This window comes from Cavia porcellus, unplaced genomic scaffold, assembly GCF_034190915.1.
Source record: "Cavia porcellus strain 051 isolate PalLab524CR breed Dunkin Hartley unplaced genomic scaffold, mCavPor4.1 scaffold_16, whole genome shotgun sequence".
In the NCBI taxonomy this organism is placed as follows: Eukaryota; Metazoa; Chordata; class Mammalia; order Rodentia; family Caviidae; genus Cavia; species Cavia porcellus.
The window spans coordinates 34,846,045-34,861,237 of record NW_026947499.1 but is presented as its reverse complement, the minus strand read 5'-3'; the positions used below and the strand labels follow the sequence as shown (position 1 = coordinate 34,861,237).

At 48.6% G+C, this 15,193-nt stretch overlaps 2 protein-coding genes across 3 annotated transcripts in view; one reads left to right on the top strand and one right to left on the bottom strand.

Moving 5' to 3' along the window:
* Trap1 (TNF receptor associated protein 1) overlaps nucleotides 1-11,426 on the top strand; it is a 43,036-nt gene extending 31,610 nt beyond the window's left edge. Inside the window, exons 13-19 of one of the 2 annotated variants that reach the window (XM_003478141.5) lie at nucleotides 1,851-2,036; nucleotides 2,357-2,495; nucleotides 3,057-3,142; nucleotides 4,334-4,479; nucleotides 5,611-5,683; nucleotides 5,790-5,922; nucleotides 10,976-11,426. In XM_003478141.5, the coding sequence (XP_003478189.2) occupies nucleotides 1,851-2,036; nucleotides 2,357-2,495; nucleotides 3,057-3,142; nucleotides 4,334-4,479; nucleotides 5,611-5,683; nucleotides 5,790-5,891 (732 nt within the window). In that variant the 3' untranslated portion in view covers nucleotides 5,892-5,922; nucleotides 10,976-11,426. Of the gene's footprint in view, nucleotides 1-1,850; nucleotides 2,037-2,356; nucleotides 2,496-3,056; nucleotides 3,143-4,333; nucleotides 4,480-5,610; nucleotides 5,684-5,789; nucleotides 5,923-6,316; nucleotides 6,881-10,975 lie in introns of those variants that run through there. The other variant, XM_005007463.4, reaches the window with a different exon arrangement.
* On the bottom strand, nucleotides 6,006-9,424 carry Dnase1 (deoxyribonuclease 1). Its single transcript, XM_003478140.4, has 9 exons — nucleotides 9,233-9,424; nucleotides 8,689-8,836; nucleotides 8,242-8,330; nucleotides 8,037-8,120; nucleotides 7,609-7,724; nucleotides 7,279-7,391; nucleotides 7,048-7,202; nucleotides 6,519-6,615; nucleotides 6,006-6,242 (listed from the first exon to the last, which is right to left on the bottom strand). Exons 2-9 carry the CDS (start codon nucleotides 8,830-8,832, stop codon nucleotides 6,189-6,191), a joined length of 852 nt encoding a protein of 283 aa, XP_003478188.1. The 5' UTR covers nucleotides 8,833-8,836; nucleotides 9,233-9,424; the 3' UTR covers nucleotides 6,006-6,188.
* Nucleotides 11,427-15,193: the final 3,767 nt, after the last annotated feature.

Below are 15,193 nucleotides of genomic sequence, written 5' to 3'. Positions count from 1 at the left end.
CTCAGCTGTAGGGCTGCAGAGGAAGCTAGTGGAGGCCTCCTTGAACATAGAGCAGTAGGGCCCCTGACCACTGCTGACAGGGTTAGTGATCAGGCCCAGCACATAATCCTCATATGCCTATACCCTTGTCCCACAGATCCTGTGCTCATGACTAAAGGACTGAGCCTCTCTTATCTGACCCAGAAGTTGCCAGGAAGAGGGTACACACTATCTTGGGGGGTTAGACACACCACAGAAAGGCATTGTAAGTCAAAGAATGTGAGCCCTCGGGATAAGGAAGGGAGTACAGTTTTCTTTAGGGATATCGTCTGACTGGTAGAAGTCTTTAATACTATGCTACAGGAGCCAGTAGTTCAGTTAATCATGCAGTTCATAGCCAAAAAATGGTATGTTAATTCCCTGAAGATCCTTAGCTATGGTTTATTGTTTTTGTTTGTTTGTTTTGAGACAGGGTCTTACTGTGTAGCTCAGGGTGGCCTTGAACTCATGGCAATCCTCCTGCCTTAGTGTCCTGAGTGCTGGGATTATAGGAATGTGCCACCATGCCTGGCCTGTTGACTGATTTGAGATATCATTTGTATGTCATGAAATCCATTAATGTCGTCCTTTTGGAATTCAGTGACATTTGCGATATCCCCAGTGCTGTGCAGAGTCCACCACTGTCTTGTTCCAGAACATCTTTCATTGTATAGGAGCAGCTACACAGCTCTACACACGCACACACTCTGTCTCTGTCTCTGTCTCTGTCTTCTCTCTCTCTCTCTCTCTCTCTCTCTCTCTCTCTCTCTCTCTCTCTCTCTCTCTCGCAGCTGGTCTTGGCTGGTACCATGATGATCCCTTACACTTGCCCTCCCAGATAGCAGCAAGGGAAGGGAGGCAACCAAACATTTGAGGTCTCATGGAGGTCAAGCTTCAGGCCATGAGAAGAGGTGGGGTAAAGTGCCAGCTGCCTGAGGGAAGCTCACTGGCTTTTCTTCCAGGTCACCCTGACTCCAGAAGCTCGTTGTACTGGCCTTTATTAGATCCCATTGCTTCTCCTTTGTCTTGTTTTTACTTAATAGCAGCTGGTAGTATTTACTGTATCAAGGCCCTTTTTCAAGTGCTTCATACATGTGGAACACATGGAAGCTTACCAGTAAGGACCAAGCGGTGCCCATGGATCCTCACTAGGTGCTTCCTGATCCTTGTTGTTCCCTCTCTTTGTCTGCCTCTGTCCCACCTGAGTCCCAGGCATAGCACTTTCATTTGAAACTTTCCCTGAGTGTCCTACATACTCCTTCCCCAAGTTCCACACTCCTTACCACTCCTCTGTGCCATGACTTTAGAGGTGACAGGGCTTGGATAAGGCAGTGTCTAGGCTGGTGACACCAAGGACCAGGCTGTCAACTTGTTCCTTGTCCTTCCAGCATAGCCCATACAAACCCCAGCAGTCTCACTTGAACCCTTAGGCTCACTGGAACTTAAACCTCACTTTTTTCCAGCCACCACTGGCTGTGAGGGAGGCAAGGAAAAGTGGACTTCATGCCCTTGTCCAGGTACCGACATGGATTGAAATGAGGACAGAGTGAAAACACTGGGTTAGGAACAGAGTTTACCATGGAGGGCTTTGGCCACTCAGAGACGGGATATACACAGCCCTCAGGCCCAGAGACACCTGAAAAAGATGATATTTCCAGAGGGCCTTTGGGTCTTCAGATGGGGTCTCGGGCAGAGCAAGGATGTTCTGAATCTACCACTGCCCTCAGAGAGCTGGAAACCCTGGACTCCAGAAGGGCTGTGACCCATGGGGCAGAAGATACTCAGAGTCAGGACTTGGAACTGCCAGTGACCTTCCCTGTATCTGTCTGCAGGAGGACATTGCAAAGTTACTGCGCTACGAGTCCTCAGCACTGCCCGCTGGGCAGCTGACCAGCCTGTCAGACTACGCCAGCCGTATGCAAGCAGGCACCCGCAACATCTACTACCTGTGTGCCCCTAGCCGGCACCTGGCCGAGCACTCACCCTACTATGAGGCTATGAAGAAGAAAAGCACAGAGGTTGGTGAGGCACCGGGCTGCCCTTGGGGTCTGCACAATGAGAGACAGATTCAAAGTCCCCAACTCTGTGCTTAGTGGAAAACAGGCTCAGGGTCTGGAAGGCAACATGGTACAAGGCAGGGTTTTGCCTCCAAAGTGACTGCATTTCTCACCGGTGGTGACGGGTAGGTTTGTCCATGAACAGTGTTTCTGCTGCCCAGACAGCTATAACCTCCCTCAGAACCTTTGGGTAAACTGTCACTCAAGTTTAAAAGCCCCCAGCATCCCCAAGGGCTATCTGTTCTTTGGCCGTGGGCCTGATGGAGTCTGGGTATCCGCAGGTCCTCTTCTGCTACGAGCAGTTTGATGAGCTCACCTTGCTGCACCTTCGTGAGTTTGACAAGAAGAAGCTTATTTCTGTGGAGACAGATATAGTTGTTGATCATTACAAGGAAGAGAAGTTTGAGAACTCATCCCCAGGTCAGCTCCTTACCTCTCTACAGCATGTAGGGCCTCTTCAGCCTGCCCATGGATTCACACAACCTATGAAAGAAGCTGCTTGGAAACTATTCATGGAAAACATTAGGTAGGGCCAGGGATATAGCTCAGTGGCAGAAGTGTCTGCCTGGCAAACAAGGTCATGAGTTCAGTTCTCAGTACCAAAAAAACAAAAAAACAAACACCCATTGGATCCCAGGAGTTCTTCTACTGCTGCTTTCACAGTGGCTTCGTAGTTGACCAAGCTTCCTGAGAGAAACCAAATCGACTTTTTTTTGGTACTGGGAATTGGGGACCTTGCTTTTGCCAGGCAGACACTTATGCCACTGAGCTACATCCCTGGTAAAACTGACTTTTAAGGCCCGGAAAAAAATTACATGGAGTACAAGCAATGGAAAGCAACTTCTTGAAGTTTTCTGAGGATGAAATGTATTACTTGGTGCTTGTCTCTGTTCATGCAGGTGGGAGAGTCCTTGGGACATGTCTTTGCAGCAAGGCTGCAGGCCATGGCCCCTGGGCTTGCTCATGTCTGCTCTTCTGCAGCTGGTGAGCGCCTATCTGAGAAGGAGACTGAGGAGCTGATGGCATGGATGCGAAATATACTGGGATCGAGAGTCGCCAATGTGAAGGTAAGACCTTCCTTGGATGGTCTGCCACCTTGGCTCCATGATTCTAGGTGTCCATCACAGGCCTGCTGCAGCTCTAAGTTCCTGTCCCGGTGGGCCTTTCCCCAGAAGCACAAGCCTGTGATGTCAGGTGGAGACCCATGTAGGCCCCTGTTTCCATGCTTGTGTGGGGCCATACATCCCCTCTCTTGCACATATGTATGGCTGTGGGAAGCCCAGAAGCCTGCTGAGGCAGGAAGAGTGGGGCTTGTTTCTCATTTCCCACAGTACCAGGAGCTGAGGAAGTAGAGAAGGAGGCTCTGGGGCCCACCTAACTCTGGACTCTATAGGAGCTGCAGTGGCTGAAATGGACCTTCAAAGAAGGGACATGCCACCCTAGTTTGAGGGGAGTTTATATTCTGATTTGGAGGCTTAGAGTGGGTTTCCAAGTGAGTTTCAGAAAGCTCAGCACCTGCTAGTCTAGCTCAGAACAAAAATTGCACCAACAGAGGGGTATCTTAGTTCAGGGCCATATGTAGGAGTGGCCCCAAGGAAGAGGCTGGTATGCAGGTTGGGCTAGGGTAGGCCCAGGAGGCAGCCTTGGCTAGAAGAGAGAAATTGCTGGCCAGGTAAGCAGACAGGACTCTGTGATAGCTCTAGCCTCTGTAACACACAGCATCCTGCTTTACTGATTCCACATTGTTGGGCCTCAGGTAACTGTTGTCTCCAATTTAATGAAATGATCACAGCTAGACATAAGGGAGCTGGGGTTTGAGTCACAGCTCAAGTTGACTCTTTCCTGGTGGCTGGGCTGGTGGCAGGATGATTCTCTGGCCCAAGCCAGGAAGCCAGATTCCGTACCACCAATGTTGGGGACCCTTAGAAAAGAGTGTAGGCAAGACAGGCCTTCCGTACTTTGTGGGAGGAGGCAGGAGTCCCCACCCTGGCTGATGTAGATGATGGTGAGAGAGGGAGCAAGGTTGGCCTCAGGCTATGCTGGAGACCCTGCCTTCTCATTGACCTGGGATAGGGCCAGGGATATAGCTCACAGCAGCACAGTGCCTGCCTAGAGTGCAAGATCCTGAGTTCAATTCCAGTAATCTCCACCCCCACCTCCCCCAAAAAAAAGATCTAGGAAAACTACTCCTGGTTAAGACCCTGCAAGCCCCTGGTCCCTCACCACTGAGGTCCCTCTCAACTTCACTCTGCTTGCAGGTGACTCTCCGCCTGGACACCCACCCTGCCATGGTGACTGTGCTAGAGATGGGGGCCGCCCGGCATTTCCTGCGTATGCAGCAGCTAGCCAAGACCCAGGAGGAGCGTGCGCAGCTCCTACAGCCCACTTTGGAGATCAACCCTGGGTATAGCCCAAGTTTTCTTCTGACCTGCCAGGGGTCCAGTCCCATATGGGGGATGTGTTGGTTTGGGGCTTTGTTTTTGTTTGTTTGTTTTTTGAGACAGGGTCTTTCCATGCAGTTCAGGCTGACCTTGAACTCACTATGTAGCTAATGCTGACCTCAAACTCAAACCAGTCTTCCTGCCTCAGCCTTCTGAGTGCTAGCATTATAGGTGTGAGCCACCACATCTGCGTAGATGTGTTCATTTTTCATTGTGGATTATAAGACTGAGGAAAGTTACGGGAAGCTCATATGCAATTGGATGACTGCTAGCTTACCATCACTATGAACAGAATACCTTAAAAATAATTTAAAAGCAGAAAACACTTATTTTGGGTTACAGATTCAAAGGTTTCATGCTAAGGTCAGTTGTCATGAAGCATAGCATCAGGTGAGGGAGTACAGGGTGGACTGAAGCTGCTTCCCTCGTGGCAGCCAGGAAGCAAAGTATGACAAGAACGAGCTGGGGTCCTAACAGCCCCTCCAAAGGCATACCCCCATTTTATTTGGAAAGTCTCTCCTTCTGAAATTACAAAACGTTTCTTACTTGTTCTAGTATTATGGTTTTATTTATTAATTTTTGGCAGCAGTGTGATCTAACCTGGGGATTTGCACGTGCTAGGCAGCCGCTCTACCCACAACAAAATACTATGTTTTTATGATTTAAATTTGTACCTTTAACTTCTCCAGAAATTTGATTAAGGAATAAGGTAGAAATCCAACCTAATTGTTTTCTGAAAACGTTTAACATAATCTGTTAATATAAATGAATCAACTGGATTGAGGAAAGTTTCACCTTTATGGCCTGCACAGATGAAACTATGAAGTGTTTTTAGAATATGTTTTGTTGCATGTCCTCCTTCCTGTATTTCCTAATACTGAAATTTTGAACTGATTCCTTCAGGCTTTCAGTATATAGAATCATATTATATAAAGGTCTCTTACAGCTAATTTTTATGTACCTTTTTGTATTTGACAAACCATTTGCACTTTGTAGAATGGTCTGTTAACTGACATGTCCCAGGTGGCTGGGACATGAAAGTGGAGGTCCTGGTGCCTGGCCCAAGCTGACTGGTCCATGATTTCCCATTATAGGCATGCACTCATCAGGAAGCTCAGTGAGCTGAGAGAGCATGAGCCAGAACTGGCTCAGCTGCTTGTTGATCAGGTGAGAGGAGGTGGGGGGAAATCAGGGTTGGGAGTGGTTCTCCTTCTTTGTCTCTGTTTTTTGGGTCCCCTTCCCTCCTTTCCACAGTGTCCAACCTGCCTTTCAGATCTATGAAAACGCCATGATTGCAGCAGGCCTTGTTGATGATCCCAGGCCCATGGTGGGCCGCCTGAATGACCTTCTCGTCAAGGCCCTGGAAAAACACTGACGGTCAAAAGCAGCTGCTCCTGCGATCTGAGGTACAGTCCCGAGGACAGGTAGAACTGTGTGCCTCAGAAAGTGACCCCTGTACATGGAGAGGAAAGACTAGATACCGTGGAAATACTACCATCTTGAGCTTTATTTATCTTAATTAAAATATATTTCTTCATCCATGTTAGCTCTTTAGTTCAGGCTCTGAGAAGGTAGAGTGCTGCAGTGCCAGCCCCATTCTTGGTGTCCCCACCAAAGTGGGGGGAAGGGGCACTATACCTTCCATGCTGTGCGTCATCAGCTACCACGTGTGTTAGGCTGCTTTCAGCGTCACTTCGACTGGGTAATGGTCACTGATGGCTTCAGCCTGGGAGAGATATACAATATGGGGAGGCCACAGGGTCAGGACTTTAACCCAAACCATCTGGTTCTTGCATCTAGAACCATGTTGCCAGTCTTCCCAAGAGAAGGAGCAGGTGGAGGAGGACTGTACCCAAACTATTCCCGAAACCCAGCAGAGTTGCAGAGTGAAAAGCTACGTCTGTGTTGTTGAGACATGACAGAAAGCAGCACACCAAAAATCATTTGGGGCACCAAGCCGCTATGTCCCAGCTGAACTAAAATGTGAAGGAAGGACACCTACAAGTTGTTTAGTCAATCCATATGCTGCCCGGAAGTCAAAAGGACCAGCGGAGCCTGGAACAACTCTGCTTTGGAGCAGAGATCCCGCAACCACGATCCTGCAGGGCGAGGGATGGGAGAGAAGGTTCTCTTCAGACACACTTGGCCTGGTCAGTGGCCTCTCTACAACCAGTGGGCTTTGACTCAGACTTTGCTTGAGCCAGCCCAGATGGAGCCTACCACCCCACACCCTGAGACCATTCAGAAGAGAAAGACAGGGCTGGGGATACAGCTCAGTGGCAGAGTACTGGCCTGGCAAGCACAAGGTCCTGAGTTTGATTCCCAGTACCAAAAATAAAAAGAGGAAAGATGACCCTATGAGAACCTGCGTTTCTCCCTTGCCCTTTGTCCCTAAACATACTTTTCCCAAAAACTAAGACATCAACTTCCTCAGTGGCTGAATGAAAGCTCAAGGTGTCAGTATCCAAAGTCTAGGTGATCAGTTCTGGGACTAGGCAAGTGTCCATCATGCCCACCAGATTCCTGCTCACCTATCATAGGGACAGTGTGTGGATGTCACTGTGGTGTCAGCAGTGTCAGGAATCAGCCACTGGAAGGCGGGGTTTGTACGTAGGCGGATAGAGGACCACTGCGAGGAGGTTACATAGCTGCAGCCAGCATTGAAGTCGCCCATCAGGATGACATCCTGCCAGGAAATACCTGCCTGTTAGCTCAGGGTCTAATGGGGCCATGAAAGCCCAGGGGCCTCAAGACAGCCTCACCTCCAGGCCCCACTTCTGCCGGACATCTAGATAGACGTCATAGAGAGCGTCGATCTCAGCCACTGCTTCTGTTGGAGCTGAATGCAAGGGCACGATGGCAAAATCTCTAACCTCTGAGGAGAGAGGGCACACTCAGTAGTCAGGGTTTGTTGGAGTCCACAGTCACAATAGTTCCCCAGGGTGTTTTCACTGTCCTAGGTAACTTGAGTGGAAAACCAGAGTACTAGGACAGCAAGCTTCCCAGCAGAGTGCCTAAGACAGCACCACTTCACCACCCCAGGTTTTCTGTGCACCCCAAGAAAGTTTGGACAGGTTACTAAGCACACTCACTTATAAGTGGGGAGGAGAACCTGACAATGGCAGGCTCACGGCTGAAGGTGTCATTCCCACAGGGCTGGCAGCCATCATCATATTGGTAGCTGTCCAACACAGATACCTGGTCAGGCCTGTAAGGAAGCCAGGCAGCAGAGGTGACCTTGTAGCTGGGAGGCGCTCCTCCTACCTGTGTACTGGCCCGGCTCCTTTGGGCTGCTCACAGAGAACTGTTGCCTTGCACAGCAGGAGGAGCCAGCTCACTCCACTTGGATGGAGACTGGAGTGGTAGTCCAACTCCAGCCTGGGCCACAGCCTGTGGCCTTGCATTCTGTCTGTCCTCACCCTGCTGGGACCCTCAGGCAAGGAATGGCCTCATTATCCTCTCTAGTCCTCCCCACAGCCTGATCCTTGCTGTTGCAGGCCACATCAGCTCAGGGCTTCACCTGTACACAAAAAGGTACTGTTCCTTGTAGCTGTTGCGACCCAGCGGTTCACTGACCACAAAGCGATAGGTGTCTGGTGCGTCCCTGGATGGAGGAAACAAAAAGCCTTGTCAGGGCCCTGTCCCCTGTCCCTGGGGCCCAAGTGAAGAAAGGCTGTGCCCTGATATGGTATTCACCTCCCCTAGCACCCATCACTGTCACCCACCTATTGAGTTCATCCAGCAACTTCCCTACAGCCGTCAAGTGAGTGTCTCTGACCTCCTGGATGAGGGCGATGTCATAGCGGCGCAGGATCTGGGGGGCAGGGCCACAGCAGCCTGAGCAGGGCCAGGCTGGGTGGAAGCTGCAGTCCCTATTCCCCGGAGGGCCACAGTTGCTACTCCTTAGGGTATTTTCGTCGTATAGCTCATCCCACAGCCCTATACTTTGCCCTCCCTGGTTTGCAGCCACTGACAACATGGTAGTGACCAAGACCCTGGGTCAGCAGCCACAACCCTGACTAATGTCCACCCACTATGGTTGAGGCCTGAAACCAAAAGCTCTTAATACCCCACATGCAGCCTGTGGCTCCACAGGGCTGCCCTGCATTCCTGGGGCCCATTATCCTCTCCCTCTGAGGTCTCTCCTTAGGGTTGGCCCACCTTGGACTTACCTGCACAATGTAGCTGGAGAGGGTAGTGTTGGACATCTTGGTCACCCCAAAACTCTGGATGTTGAAAGCTGCAATTTTCAGGAGCGCAGCTACCTGCAGCAAGCCAGCTAGGGCAAACAGCACTGCCAACAGCCTTGTACCCATTATCCTGAGAGAGTGTCGGATACAGAAGCAGTGAGACATGGCCCAGGCATCTTCACCCAGCTTGGCAGGAGCTTCTGCAGCCCAAGGTTGGGGTAACCTATTCCCACATCTGTGTTAGAACACAGCTTAGCAGATGCTCAGTTCTTTCACCACACCATTCAAAGAGACAAATACCAAGTGTCATAGGGAGAACCCTGGGTTTCCCCTCTCTTTTTTCCTGGAAACCAGCCTTGGAAACAATGCCAGCCTAAGGCAACTATGGCACCAGAGCCCACAAGGACTGGCACTTGCCCAAGCAGACCCTGCTGCATTGGTGGAATCCACCCCTGAGCTGCCCTCCCTGCCCCCAGATTGGCCAGTTACTTTAAAGAACTCAGAGTTGACCAAGCCTAGCACTCACCCAAAGTGGTCTGCAGAAGCAACAGGAATTCACCCAAGAATCTGGGATATTCTTTTGCTGCCCTAAGGAAAAAGATAATTTACACAAGTTAGTTTGAAGAAAAACAGCACTCAGGCTTTGGGGAGCTGCTGAGGCTCCAGTATCGACACAGGTACAGCAGGTCCTGCTGGGCCTTTTAAAGGTTCAGGAAGCCCAGACCACCCCCAGTACACGTATGCCTGGTTGGTCTGTGTGCACCAAATTATGCAACTGCCTATGTGGCTGGGCGGGCTGCTGGCACGTGCCAACTACACCAGACGGGCTCCTTGCTGCTCTAAGAGCAGTACCTGATAATCGTGTTTGCACTTGGCTATAAACTGTCTGATAGGGTCCTTTGCTCATCATATGTTATTCCTACCAAGACACACTGAGTGTGTGGCTGAGGGCAGGGCTGGCCTATACTTAACAGTCTGCCTATCTCTAGTCTGGGGACCTTGAGGTCACCTTGGAGTCAACCAAAGGCCAAGTCCAGACATATGTTGCAAGTGAAGCCTCACAGCAGCCAGACATGGCCTGGGACTCTTACCACTTAGCACTGCCTTCCTGATTTTGGCCATAGGCAACTTGGCAAGAAGTTGGGGGTTTGGAAAGGGATTTGGGCCTTGCAGCATTGGGGCTGTTAGGCCTGTGACACCTTTGGGGAAAGGTAAGGCTGCAGGTCCAGGGCTTGGCCCAGTCATTTCTTTTCAGAATCTCTGACTTTCTAAGTATGTTTATTCCCTGATGCAGCTACAAAAATTGCCACAAATTATTTGATAGATTACAACAACAGAAACTGACCTCCCAGTTCTAGAGGCTAAACGCCTGAAACCCAGGTGTCAGCAGGGCAGACTTACTCTACTCTGGAGGACTATCCTTGTCCTGTCCAGCCGCAAGTGACTTCTGGCAATCCTAAGCTTGTGGCTACATCACTCCAATCTGTGCCTTCATGGTCATGTGGCATCTGTTGTGTTAAATCTTCCTCTACAGAGACAAATGTGACTACATTCCAAGAGAAGCCAGGACAATGTCCCTATCTCACTGTCCTTAATCACATCTGCAGACACCTTCTTTGCCATATAAACTGACACTCAGAGTTCCATGAGTATCTTTTGAGGCATCATTATTCAGAAACCCCTAGGTTCCATTCCTGTACCACCAAAAGTTGTTTCTAAGTTTTATTTGTATCACATTTTCAAATGTCTAGTATAAATTGCACAGCATAAATATTTATTGTTTGAATTTACCTATTTAATACATGAACTGTTAGGGACTTCTGGCCCAGAGACCCTTCCAGGTGCAATGACATCTGCCTGTAGCCCAGCTGCTTCAGAGGCTGAGGCAGGAGGGTTGCTTGAACCTGGAAGTTTGGAGCCAATGTGGGGAACAAAGCTTCAACTAAGAGTACTCTGTACCAAGTCTTGAGAATTCTGATCTAATAAGCCTGGATATTCCTGAGTTGTGGCTGTCTACTTTACTCAGTTATTCTTTTCTGCACTTCATTTACAATTGCTTGAACATCTCATAAAGAAATTCTCAATTTTACAAAAGGATACTGAGAAAAGTAATTGGATTAAATGTGTCTCTTGTGTTTAAACCCATGAATTCAAGTGATGTGAAAACGTTTCCAGGCACCTGTAGGGGACGCTAGGAGGGAACCAACTCATTATTCTGCAGACTGGCAAAGTCCAAGAGTCAGGAACTTATCCTGCCTTTTCTCTGCAGATGGTACTGCTGAATAATCCCAGTGAGGGGATTTCCTGTAGATAAGAGACTAGCAAAGAGCAAGACATTGAAACGATCCAGGAAGGAGTGGAGGACTTCAAAACACACATTCTGTGGTCCCATAACCCAGGTTCTGTGCCTTCCGATCAAGAATACAGCAGCACTGAGGAAGGATTCCTGCCCCAACAGTCTTGAATTTGATCAGACTTCTGGTCCTGAATTTGAACCTACAGCAAATACAAACAGAGAGGCTCATGGTCATCAGCACAGCAGACACAGCACTATCCAGGCTGCACAAAACAGCACAATCCAAGTATAATCTCATCAATAAATTTTAAGGAAGAAGTGGTGCATGGTGGGGCAGGGGGTGGACTTACAGTAAAAAGAAACTATTGGACCTAACTCAGACCCTGTAAAACAAATCTTTTAATTAAAGGATTTGTTTAACAAATCGTGTCAGAGGCAATCAGGGAAAGAAGACTGACCCAGGAAATGAACAAGCGATCAAATGATCAAGGCTTGGCAGGAGCATTCCAGTTATGTTCTCACAGTCGAGAATTGAGGTTTGTCAGGATGCGGTGACATGGTGCCTCGGATGTGCTTCAAAACACTGCCTTCACCCCAGCATAGCCATAGTAGTATACTTCTGGAATTCTAATACTCTAGGAGGCTGGGGCAGGAGAATCCCAAGTTTGATTCCAGCCAGGGCAACTTAGTGACTTAGCAAGAACCTGTCTAAAAAAAAAAATTGGGATGTAGCTCAATATGAAGGCCCTGGGTTCAATCTCCAGTACTATAAAACAAAATGCAACCAAAAATACTCAAAAATGCTTTCTCCAGGCTGGGGGATGGATGCATGAAGGTTCTTTATACTGGCCTATTTTGAGTGTGTTGAAATTTTCCACGACTTTTAAAAGATTCTATAAATCAAAACCTGTAGACCACACAAGTAGATTGCAATGCAGCATCCGTAAGTAAGTTAACGAGATATTAACATGAAAGTTTTGTATCTGGGAAAAATCCTTGGGTGGGGGGGAGGAGGATCCCTGCCTATGAGACCAGAGGAGCAGTTTGGTTCCAGGTTGAGGGGACAGGGCAGGAGAGTGCCTCAGTGCTGCATGTGGTAAGCTGCATACGGAGGGTGAGGCAGAGGAGGGAAGGTTTCTGTCAGACTTTGGGTTGGTGGGCAGTGATCAGCTGTCAGGTTGGGGCTCAGAGGGCCTTTCTGCCTTCATAGGAAAGGTAGTGTCACCTGCCCAGGAAACACTCCTGAGGGGTCTCCTGACTTTAGCCTCTTCAGCCTTCTCTGATGGGCATCCTAACTTGCTACAGTCAATTATGACTTATGCACCGCACGTCACATCCAAGTGGCCTTTTCCACTACCATCCACATCCTCAGACAAATTCCTGAAATCATCTTGGGTCTCTGCTGCCACTCAGCCCTCACGCACATGCTTTACAAGTCTTCTGCAGCCACCATACAGGCCCTGTTATCACTTCCTTGTCCTGTGACCTCCCTAATTCCAGAAGCTGTCCCCACAATCCACAAAGCTCTCAGGACATCTCACAGTTGTGTAATCAGATCACATACCACATTATTCTCCTGCTTAAAATCTGTCACCAGTTTCTCATTGTTCCTAAGAAGAAATCCGATGCTCCACATGACCTGAGTGACTAGCTCAGAGCCTTGGTCTCCTCCTGGGTAGCTAGGGCCTGCTTGCCATTCCAGTTTCATCTTAAATGTCACCTCTTCCAGTGAGGCCATCCTCTCCCCACCCGTGGCACATTTTTAACCTGCCCTTTTGCTTCTTTGTTTTAGTGTGTTTGCTATCTCCATGTTCACTCTTATTTATGGCCAGTTTCTCCACCAGAATCCCAGATCCCTGATGGAGAAGCCTTGTCCCATGCTGGAGAAAACAGCATGAAGCCTTGGTAGCTTTGGGGTGTTCTGAGCCACACTTTCACCTGCCCCCCTTATCCTGGGGATTCTGTCTGAGTGAGAATGTCCCTTTGTCCATGGACCCTGCAGGGGAAAACCTCTTCTCAGAGGACACTGAAGGCATCCAAGTGACACGTTAGCACCAGGCTGATCAACGAGCCCATCAGCAACTCTGAGAGACGTGTGGCTATTGTGGCCCGGGAACACTGCCTCCCAGCCAGGTGAGCACACCTTGGGAGGCCTCATGGACAGAGTATCTTAGAGGACAAAAGCAAAGGGCAATGTCTTTGCTGTGACATTGCTTTAAGCTGTGACATTGCTGTGAGCGTGTCACAGGCTTTCCTCAGCTCAGCATGCTGTCCTTGGCCCACACCCAGCTGGGCTTACCAGCCTGTGTGAATTTATTCCTGCTTATTATAAAGAAGGCATTAACCCAAGGTGGAAAATTCCACAGGACAACATACATCTGGACTGCTGAGACTCATAACAGCTGCATGGTCACACTTGGCCAGCCATGCTGAGCCTGGCACACTGGTGAAATGATTGGCATTTGGTTGTGTGCCATGTGAGGCCCGAAGGACATCATCCCCAGTGGCTCCACTCAGCTCCCTTTTGTTACTCCCACACATATGCCTGCTTTTCTGTTTTCTGCTTTTAATGGGAGACACACAGGGCAAGATGTTTGTCTAAAAACATTCTCCAAAGTGCATGCTGGAAGTCAGTACTCCTGTCTGTAGTCTCACCCACAGGTTCCCAGTGGGACACTAGTCACAAAGCTTTTCTTCCTGGCCACACAGTGGGCCCCAAGGTACTAACAACATTCTGGTAAGACTGCCATGAGCCGTATTCCTGAGAGCCTGTGGAGGCATCTTAATATCTCCCAGATACAAACAGCCTTCTGGGCAGTGGCCCTGTGTGCCCAAGGCTATGGTCCTCAGAGGGACAAGCAGGGTCCTGAGGGCACGAGAAGACATCCCCATGCATAGCACCAGCCTCATACAGTGGGTTTGCAGCACATTTCATACTGACCTTCCACTTCCTTTCCATCTGACTCTGCTCCTCTATGAAATTCACCTTGTTGAAATTTATATCTCTGTTTCAGAACTGTCATTTTTTAAGTAAATTTTTTAAAGTAAATTCCAATTCTCAATCTCCCACTTTCCTTTGCATGGGTAGCCACAGCTATTTCAACACCCACATGTGACAACAAGTCTCTTCATCTGTGAGTTGTCATCTTTCTCTTCTGCTTCCATTTCTCAGTGTACCTTGTCACTTCTGACACCAGGCACACACATGATAGAATACAGAGGTCTAGGCTCACCCTGTCCATGGTGGGCAGCAGAACAGGCTGCTATGCATCTGTCAGGGATTTGGGTGACATATGCTATCTGCAGACCTAACACCAGTCTGCCTATAGTCTCCTGCCTCCTAACCCAGAGCCTGGATATTTTCTTTTCTTTTGATTTTAAAGAGGATAAAGCAGAATAAAACCAGTCAAAATGAACCAGTGCAAAAGACTCAGGACTTCAAAACATTAAAAAAATCAACAATACTTACCATAATGCCTTTTGATGTCTTCAAAATAGCTGCAGAGGGACAGGGATTAGTTCAGTGGCTCAAGCACTTGCCTGGTAAGCACAAGGTTAGCGCTTGCCTGGTAAGCACAAGGTTATGTGTTCAATCCCTGGTACAAAAAACAAAGTTTCAGATAACCTCAGACATAGTAAAAATCAAAAAGGACAAAATAGAATAGAAACAATAAAAACAAAACAATGAATGCCATAAAGGACTTCAAAACAAGCCAATAGTAAATCTAAATCTGACACCAAAATATATCTTGCTATCTTTGAAACAGTTGCTCTGGCCACTGCGCCTGCCATTGTTTATTATTTGACGTAAGAAACAAAAGAGAATAAAACCCAACCCAACAAAACAATGGAAACAATACAGGACTAATAAAACAAGACCATAAGGACTCAACAATGGCTATAACCTTCAGAAGGAGATCCCCCCTAGACCTCTATGTACCGCTGTCCTCTGAACCTATCATCAGACCACTGGCCTTACACCTGCAATGTCAGTGAAACACCAAAGCACCACAGGTATCCAAATGCATTTCACCTCAACAGCTATGAACACAGCCTGTGTTTCTGCAGATAAGCCTGTCGAATAAGGTGGTGTATGTGTGTGTGTGTGTGTGTGTGGTTGGTACTTCCTTTTTTGCCAGCCTGCATTCCAGAACAGGCTGGAGTCTGTCTGTTCCAGTGTGGCAATAGCCT

What these genes read in the sequence shown, in the direction of transcription:
- Dnase1 (XM_003478140.4), bottom strand. Translation starts at nt 8,832, where the DNA reads ATGGGTACAAGGCTGTTGGCAGTGCTGTTTGCCCTAGCTGGCTTGCTG. An exon ending in CAGTACCTTTTTGTGTACAG is followed by an intron (nt 7,725 to 8,036) that starts GTGAAGCCCTGA and finishes GCTTCCTTACAG; the next exon opens with GCCTGACCAGGTATCTGTGT. An exon ending in ACACACTGTCCCTATGATAG is followed by an intron (nt 6,616 to 7,047) that starts GTGAGCAGGAAT and finishes CTCGCCCTGCAG; the next exon opens with GATCGTGGTTGCGGGATCTC.